Source organism: Nannobrachium achirus (assembly GCF_963921795.1).
Source record: "Nannobrachium achirus genome assembly, chromosome: 20".
Taxonomy (NCBI): domain Eukaryota; kingdom Metazoa; phylum Chordata; class Actinopteri; order Myctophiformes; family Myctophidae; genus Nannobrachium; species Nannobrachium achirus.
This window is the reverse complement of record NC_137827.1, coordinates 36,876,127-36,884,799: the sequence shown is the minus strand read 5'-3', so window position 1 is coordinate 36,884,799 and position 8,673 is coordinate 36,876,127. Positions and strand designations below refer to the sequence as shown.

Genomic DNA, 8,673 nt, shown 5'->3' with positions numbered 1-8,673 from the left:
TCAGACTTCATAAAAACCAAAAACAACTTTAATCCGTTTGTCATGAAATACATTGCTTCTCAACTGCGTTTTGCAATCAAAACATGGAAATAAGGCAGACCCTTCATGGAATGACAAGAAAAAGGACACCCCTTTACCCCCAAAACCGAAAAGGAACCGTAACCTATCCTTGCCTGAATGGGGATGGGGGTCCCTTTGAACATCTATAGTATAAAATGATAAAGCAAAATTGTCATGCAGCTTAAGGTCTGCATGCAAACTACCCCCATCCCATCTCATATTCCTATCTATGCAAAGACGTGAGGATGGTAAAAAACAATGTTTTCTTATAAGACAAAGTTATGTGATTAACCACTTAAATGCTATATCCTTGACCGGTGTCCCCCAGGGCTCTGTGCTTGGTCCACTCCATTTTTCCCTCACCAAATCTCTATAAGCGCACGACGACTTGCAATGCGGTCTGCTATTTTTGCCAAATCATAGGCTTCATGTGGCTAAATGACAAGTTTCATGTACAAACCTTTAGTTTAAATCTTCAACAAAAAGGGTGTTTATAACCAGAAAATTCCCCAGGTGTACGAATATCCCTCATGTTCCTTATACAGTTACATTCACTGCTTCAACCCCTTGTTATATCACTTAGTGTAGCAACAGTCAAAGACACAATAGCTATGTTCCCATATCATTTTAAAGTTTGAAAATGTGACAATTGGCTACCTGAATAGCCAAGGAGCTCCATCAGAAAAGGATATGTTAAATATTTGGAAAGATGACATTTATTGTATTTCATAGCAAAAAGTCTTTGCCAACAAAACGTTCCCCACAGTTGAGTACTGTATATTTGAAAATTACAGTTCAATTTATTTTACATTTGGGTAAAAAAAAAACTTAATTGGAAACATAGCTAATGTCAGGGATGTCAGGTCATAGATCAACCCATCTTGATATGTGACCATTGACCAACACCAAAACCATTTTGAACCCATTCTACACTAAAGCTCTGTCCCGTTCCAGCCTGAGACACTGCTACACGCCTGAGAAACAAAGCCAGAGACCCTTAACATGTAAGCAGACTGGTCAGGTATGAGGACATTAACAAGTCAACTTAGCCAATGAGTCTAGCCTTAGTAGGTTGAAGAGCGTTGTAGAGCTGAACAGACACTTAACCTATGGTCCTTCCATTTTCAGATCTTCCATGTAATGCCCTTTCCAGGCACTGTATTACTGTTACAACACCTGCATTAGAAATACTGAAGCCCTCCTCCAAACATCCATTACATCTCTCTAAACAATCACATCAATAATTCTGTACAATTCATTCTGCAAGTTCTATTATAATTAGTTTTCATGTAGAAAGAAAGTAACAAATAAGATTCAGCAATTGAACACATCATTGAAACGGGGACTCTCAAGGTGTGGTCATGTTTTGAGGCTGGTCTAAGTTCTGTCACATTGCAGGATTTGAAGCAGGTGTTGCAGGGACTGAACCACAGGCCACAGTGGCTGAAAGATCTGTGAATTTGTAAGCCACCAACTAGATTCAATTGTAAGAAAAGTAACTCCAAAAGTGTCCCCAGCCACAGCAAAGATGTACTTGGCTGTTTTTGTCTGGTGACTGGTGTATACATTCCCCCCCTAATCATGCTTCCTGTAGCTCGTTGGATGACTGAAGCAAAGAAACAGAGAATTTCCCTGGCGAGACAATAAATAAGGATAATTTACCAACATAAAAACATGATGTCCTTACGACAATAAAAGTATCCACTCCTACTTGTTATTATGGCACTTTAACATTCAGACAGGCCTGTGTAATTCATTTAGATAATGATGGATAGAAATCCACTCTGTACAATTGTAAAAAAAAAAAAAAAAAAAGAAAAAGAAAGAAAAATGACACTTTCCTCCCTATATCCACAAGTTCAAATCAAGATAATTTAAATCTCACTAGACAACTGCCATCTAAGAAAACATCATGATGAAATAAGCATTGCTCATTTTGAATTTGAACATTAAGTAACAATGAAGCAAGACTCCACTGCGATCTATGAACCTTGTTTAAAAAAAGAAGAAGAAAAAAGGAACAATATTTTTGCTGGAATTAATAGATGTACATGGTTTTGTAAAGTTTTTGTGAACAGTCTCACCACAAAACGTTTCTTTGTGTGATTGTGTACTTCACTGAGAAAGAGGGTTGTAGTGAACCGACTTCTATTCCCAACTTCCTCATCCATCCACAACTGTTCTTGGTACAAGTTCAGCTCTGAGCCTCACGGTCTCCATCTCCGTCAAACTAGAGCAAGCTTTGGTCTGAGCAGACCCATCAACAGATTACCAAAAGTAATAAAAACATTTAAGATCCGTGATGTGTGAGGTCTCTGTTTGGCTTTTCTCTTCATCCCCTCAAAGCCTTTTTTTTTTAATCGCCTCTGGTACGGTACTTCGGTTCTGGGGTCTAATGATGGTGGCCGACGGACAGAACCAGGGGAATAAGGCACCCCAGGACCAGAGCACCCACCTCCACCTTGCTTAGTCCCTTCCCCCCTCCGTTCCCTCCTGCGTGGCTGTGGCCGGCACCACCCACCTCGGGCAGGACATGAACTGTAGCCACATAAAGGAAAGTACCCGCAGAGAAGAGCATGGCCACACCGGTGGCATTCACGTCCGACAGAGCCTCCTTACTGCTCTGTAGAGGGGAAGAGATCACAGGAGGGTTAAATGTTATGGTTATGAAGATAGAGCAGGCAGAGGAGAGGGACACAAGGACGAATGTGATTTTTCAATCGTTGGATTATACAACTCCCTTTCATTACAACTGGGAACATGCCTTTCAAGAGTTTGACATTCACAACTCATCAGAAAAAAGCAAAGGATACCAGAAAGTATACAGTATTAGAGGATAAGACCCTAATGGTAGCCGGGGGGGAGTGGAGGACAGCCATCCCGGAGCCCCCAGCTGGTGTCGGCTAGTAAACACATCACATTTCTATGCCTCATGTTTTGTTTTGCGTTTTTCCTGCCGGATATGGCATTAAATAAATGTTTTTCAAGGCATTCAAATTTAGAAATGTCAGTATTGTGAGAACACTAGTGTCAAGTACAATGTCACTCTATAAGTACCCATGCAAAGGTAAAAAAGAAGAAATAGAAGTCCTACCTGACTGAGACCCAAGAAGGTGAGCATGGCAAGGACTGGTGCTGCCAAGGCAAACACAAGGAGATGTTTCCGAATGCGGTTCCTCTCCAGACCGGCGTGCATGAGGAAGGACACCAGGCCAAATGCTGCGGGGGCCTGGCAAATAACACAGGGCTTTTAGGATAAACACAGTTTTGCATGCACATTTATGCTCACACACATTTAGTTAATCCCCAAAATGTTAATGGTTTCGATGTATTCTGGTCAGTATTACCTTGTGCAACATGATGGCCACAAAGACAATGAGTTGAACACTGGTCTGGGAGGTGGAGGCAGCCGCTCCAAGGGCCACACCATCCGCTGGAGGACACGTACAAAGACACCGATTCATTTACACAAGCAACAAACTTGTTGGATTTGACCATTAGTAGTGGTATAAAATCTATTGAGTACATTTCTAGTTTCTTACCTAACGGTGGCAGGTACAACAGACTGACTTGACTAAATGTACCAGTATGTGGCTATAGTTGAATCCTCTACCCTTGTTTCCAAAATAAGTTAAACATGATAATAATTGCATATTCTGTGCGTCACGGAGTGTCAAACCTACCTGCGGCATGGACCACAAGTCCCAAGGTGGTGGTTATCTTTGAGGATGCAATTCTAGCTGCCTCTGGGTCTAAACATGACAAACACACATCATAGACATCAGTGGTGAACACAACTCCACTATATACAGGTAGGTACGCACACACACACACACACACACACACCCAATATGTAATGTTGAATTACACATAGGCGATTTTAAGGGGCGCCACCAGGCGGCCATTTTTTTTTTTTTTTTTTTTTTTTGTAATATAACTTTATTTTATAATTATTAAATAAAACAGTGATCGTGGTTTGTAAAATGTGCGCAAAAAGAGAGGAGGGGCAAATATTTCTGTTGTTAACTTGGCAGACTTGGCAGGCACTATGGGTGGTCTGTGATATTAACACCATATAGGCATTTTACAGATTGAGAAAGAACACGAAATTAAACTGCAGCAAATAATTGATCAGTATGCAAGTGCCAAAAACCGGAGGCTGCAGTTCATTGTGTAATAAGGATGATTGCTTTATTGCTTGATGATTAACTTGATGTTTGGATTTATATGTCCTGTGCTGCCTCTGCCTGCAAAATATAAGTAGGCCTAAATACATTTGCTCATGGTGTCTAGAAAAAGAAGCACCTGTTTTGCACTTTTTTTTTGTTTATATTGTGTTACATCTGGCCTTGGGTAAAAAATAAACTGCAGAAACCTGTTAAAACAACAGGACAAAACCTGTTTTTTTTCCCACACACGCGCGCGTGCATCTTGCACCCCCTGATAGAAGAGGCTAGAATCGCCTATGGAATGACATATCGGTGAATTGCCCTCCCCACCCGTTTTTCAAATTGGGGGGAATTCCCTATTTGAAACCCACCTCCAGTGTATGAAATCTATGCTCCAGCTCAGTGGCTTTGTGGTTAGAGTGTCCGCCCTGCAATTGGGAGGTCTAGGTTCAATGCCCCTGAGGGGTCATACCGCCAGGATATTAAGGGTTAAATTGGAGGTACTGTAGGTCACAGCTACATAGTAGCGTCATCATGACATCACGTCCAAGGGGTATATTTGTACATCAAGCTGCCTCGAGCTACAGAAACTGGATATAGGTTCCTACACTATTTACTTTACTTATCTGTGTCAAAAATGTGTCCTATAGTATAGCCTACTTTAGCTAAGTTCAATACAACTGTTTGGAAAGTCAGAATACACAAAGATGGAACAACGTTCATAATAATATGAAAAAGATCAGATCACACTTGAAACGGAGATGGATAGGGGATAATAAGAACCAAACAGACAAACGTGTGCACGCGCGCACGCACACAACTGACCATCACTGTTGTGCACATGAGAGGATCCTATCTGGTCCACCAGCAGCATGAAGACAAAGCCAAGTACCAGAGACACCCCAATGTAGGCATGGAGCTGCTCGTGGCCGTGGGCATGTTCCACACTGGGCCCCAAGCCTGCTTCTGCCTCCCCCTTCGACTCAGACACCTCTACCACTCCTACCTGACTGTGAGTATGGTGGCCCCCTACAGTCAGACAAGGGAAGAGGACAGACAGACAGACAGCGAACACACAGATAAACAAAACATCAGTGGAACATAATGGTTTTCTGACAATGTAAATAAGGCTTGCAAATGAACTGGGGCCAACTGTTTGTGCTCGTCAGTGTTGCACAACAAACACACACAGTGTAAACAGTAGACTATCATTGTATGTTGAACTTTGTTCTCCATCTAAGTAGGAAGCTTCTGGCATGCAACCATACATTTCTTTGTGCAGTGTTGCCGCTTGTATGTCTGCAGCGGTGCAGCCTACTGTGTGGACTTCCTGGCTTCTTAACTACCGGTACTTAAACCCCATACTTATTTGTACGTCAAATAGCCGATCTATAAGCTCAACACAACGCACGCAAGTTTTTGATCTGCTAATTTAGGCGATTGTCCACCCGTTTTCAATGAATGTTTGCCTCTAAGCAAACAACCTGTATGCTTTTTTTGCATTATCCTGTTGATCATGGTGGGTCAGATGTTTGTTACAAATGTATGTATGTATGTGATTTTACTGATCAATCAGTAATTGTTGGGGACATTGTCCTAGCTAACTCAATCAGATCAAACTGATAAAGAAGCAATAAACGGCTGCATGCATTTGCATGAGTGACTATACTCTACCGCAGAGGTTCCCAGGCTGTACCCATGACCGCAGTAAACAGCCCAAGCAGAACATTTTAGCTATGAGTCATATAACAGAGACACACCACTATCTCAGGACAGTGTTTATTATATTTAAAGCGGAAATTCACAAATCCTGGGAGTTTGATCGCTGAGCTAAAGGTATGCACACTTGGCTGGGTGAAATACTGTAATAGTATAGATTACTGTATGCTTATGCTCTTCAGGTAGTACTACTTCTCAACCAGTAGGTTGAGTAGGCTCCCCAGGTCCTCCTTGACAACATTTCTCAATGAAAAGGAGAGAGACCACCTCCGACCACGGCAATGTTCTAGTTATATTGTTTGAACATACTCCACCATACAGATTGGTTAAAATAACATTCTATTCATTACATACAGCTTTAAAATTGGGACACATTCTTTGCCAGTGCCATCCCGTCCTACTTTCATTTGTCTGCAAGTCATTAAATGAGAGTTCATAAGCACAGACCAGAGGGAAGAAGAGAATGTTATGTTAGAGAATAGGGGACATTACCTATGTTCCCCAGGTTCTATGTTCCCCATTCCGCCCCTCCCCCCCCTGGGCACCATACTTTTATTATGACTGGGCATCTGGATGAATGGGCACCTGGACAACTGGGCACTAGGGGCAGGGACATTTGGACGAGTGGGCACTTAGGGGTGGAAACATCTGGGCACTAGGGACATGTGGGCACCTGGACGACTGGGCACCATCTGGGCACTAGGGACATGTGGGCACCTGGATAACTGGGCACCTAGACAACTGGGCACCTAAAATAGAATTGCCCACATGTTCTTACTTCTTAGTGCCCAGATGTCACACCATTTCCTGCATTTATTAAGTTGGGAACCTTTTTTTGGGTGGGACTGGGGAACATACATAGAACCTTTTTGAGGGGGAAGTGGGGAACATAGGGAGGACCCCGAGAATGGAACTCACTTTCTAGGACCTCTTCATACAAAGCATGAACCCCTTCAGGAATGATTACAGCCAGTGCTGTACCACACAGAAGGCCTGCTCCAAGCACCGTCACCAGCTTCAGCTTCTCCTGCAATCAACCAAGTGGAAAGCAGTGGTAGTTGTTAAGTCAAGAAATCTCATTCTTCCTTTTCGGACATTCATTGGAAAAAGAGGTTGATACACAAAGAGGTTGAGTCATGTCATGATGATGCTCTTTGTTCTTTGCTTTCAGGGCGAGGAGTATGCCCTTTCAACGTCGATTTAAACGTTTACCTCAGAGAAATGGGGATTGTGCACAATGGTGTAAAAAGTAACAAAGTACATTTACTTAACTTAAGTACAATTTTGAGGTACTTGTACTTTAATTTACAATAAATTTACTTGTACTCCACTACATCTTGGATCCAAATATTGTACTTTTACTCCGCTACATTTATCTGAAACTTTAGATACTGGTTATTTTGTAGATTAATACAAAACATAAATTACCCGCTTCAGCCCTGTATGCATTTATAAGCTCACAATGCGTAGCACGCATTGAGAGCAAAATGTGGAATTTTGATACCAATACTTTTGCACTTTTACTCAAGTACATTTATAATTCCGGACTTTTACTTGTAATATAGTATTTCTACATTGCAGTATTGATACTTTAAGAAATTACTTTTTCCACCAATGACAGTAACATGTTAGTTTAGCCACTTGACTTAACACGTAACTGAGTGTCTCTAAAGGTAACGGTAGTGACATTTGCACATGTACACACGAGTTAAATGAAGGCAAAACATTGTAAAGATGAAACTCACCTCTGAAAAGTTGACAGCTAGAGGTATCGTCCCGGCGACATAACATCCCACCAACATGGACAGAGACAGCACACTGATAGAGCCTAAATCGTCCATAACTGCAGACTATTGTTGCTGACCGTGCTGCTGCTGCTACTGCTGCTGCAAAGCTAGACTCTCAATCCAACTTGAAACTCATTAACATTTGCTTTAGGAGTTTAGTGTGCGCCTATGTCACATACATGTCAACCTGTTAACTGTTGATGTTTCTTATATAATCAGCCAGTTTCCTCCTTTGGTGCTATAGCTAAAAGGCTGCTACCTGGCTAGCATCTATGCTACGTGACGTTAGCTCGGTTTCAGAAACGATGCAGCATCTGGCCTCAAAACAACAGTCCAGCGGAGCTATCTATTAAAAAGCTACATATACTGGTACGCTGTCTCTCATGTACAACGTACCAATTTGCCATACCATTGTCCTTTAACAATATGAAGCCATAAAGGAGACGTATGCCATCCTTATGTGATGATACACCCGTGTTGACTAGCAGCTGCCAGCTAGATGGCAAACGTTTTGCTCGCTTGTTTGGTGATAAATACTTCCGGGTTATCCCCCGCCCCCTTCTAAACTTGACGTCACGTCAAACTTGCCACGTCCTCCTGTTCTACACGCGTGTCTGATATTACAGTAGAGACCACTGGTTCCCAAACACTGGGTCGGGACCCATTTGTGGGTCACGAGTGAATTTCCAAACATTCAAAATAGAAAATCCCCCCCCCCCCTCAAATTTAAAATTGTTCATTAAAGGACAACTTAAACAAAAAACAAACAAACAAAAAAAAGATTTTCTGTCTTGAATAAAAAATAAATAAATCTTAAAGAAATTCCACAAATTAGAAAAATGTTGAAGTAGTGAAAATAGCTGATCTACTTGTAGATCTACTATTTTGACTAGTTTCGGTCCCGGGGCAAAAATCGAATCTCTCTTTTCGGTCTAGAG

General features: G+C 41.8%; 1 protein-coding gene across 1 annotated transcript; it reads right to left on the bottom strand.

The window, feature by feature from the left end:
• slc39a9 (solute carrier family 39 member 9) lies at positions 1 to 8,242 on the bottom strand. The gene is made up of 7 exons (XM_080751463.1): positions 7,694 to 8,242; positions 6,867 to 6,975; positions 5,055 to 5,258; positions 3,744 to 3,812; positions 3,408 to 3,493; positions 3,155 to 3,289; positions 1 to 2,683 (listed from the first exon to the last, which is right to left on the bottom strand). Exons 1-7 carry the CDS (start codon positions 7,787 to 7,789, stop codon positions 2,453 to 2,455), a joined length of 930 nt encoding a protein of 309 aa, XP_080607589.1. The 5' UTR covers positions 7,790 to 8,242; the 3' UTR covers positions 1 to 2,452.
• Between the last annotated feature and the right edge of the window lie 431 nt (positions 8,243 to 8,673).

What these genes read in the sequence shown, in the direction of transcription:
- slc39a9 (XM_080751463.1), bottom strand. Translation starts at nt 7,789, where the DNA reads ATGGACGATTTAGGCTCTATCAGTGTGCTGTCTCTGTCCATGTTGGTG. An exon ending in GTATGAAGAGGTCCTAGAAA is followed by an intron (nt 5,259 to 6,866) that starts GTGAGTTCCATT and finishes GTCTGACTGTAG; the next exon opens with GGGGCCACCATACTCACAGT. An exon ending in TCATGTGCACAACAGTGATG is followed by an intron (nt 3,813 to 5,054) that starts GTCAGTTGTGTG and finishes TGTCATGTTTAG; the next exon opens with ACCCAGAGGCAGCTAGAATT.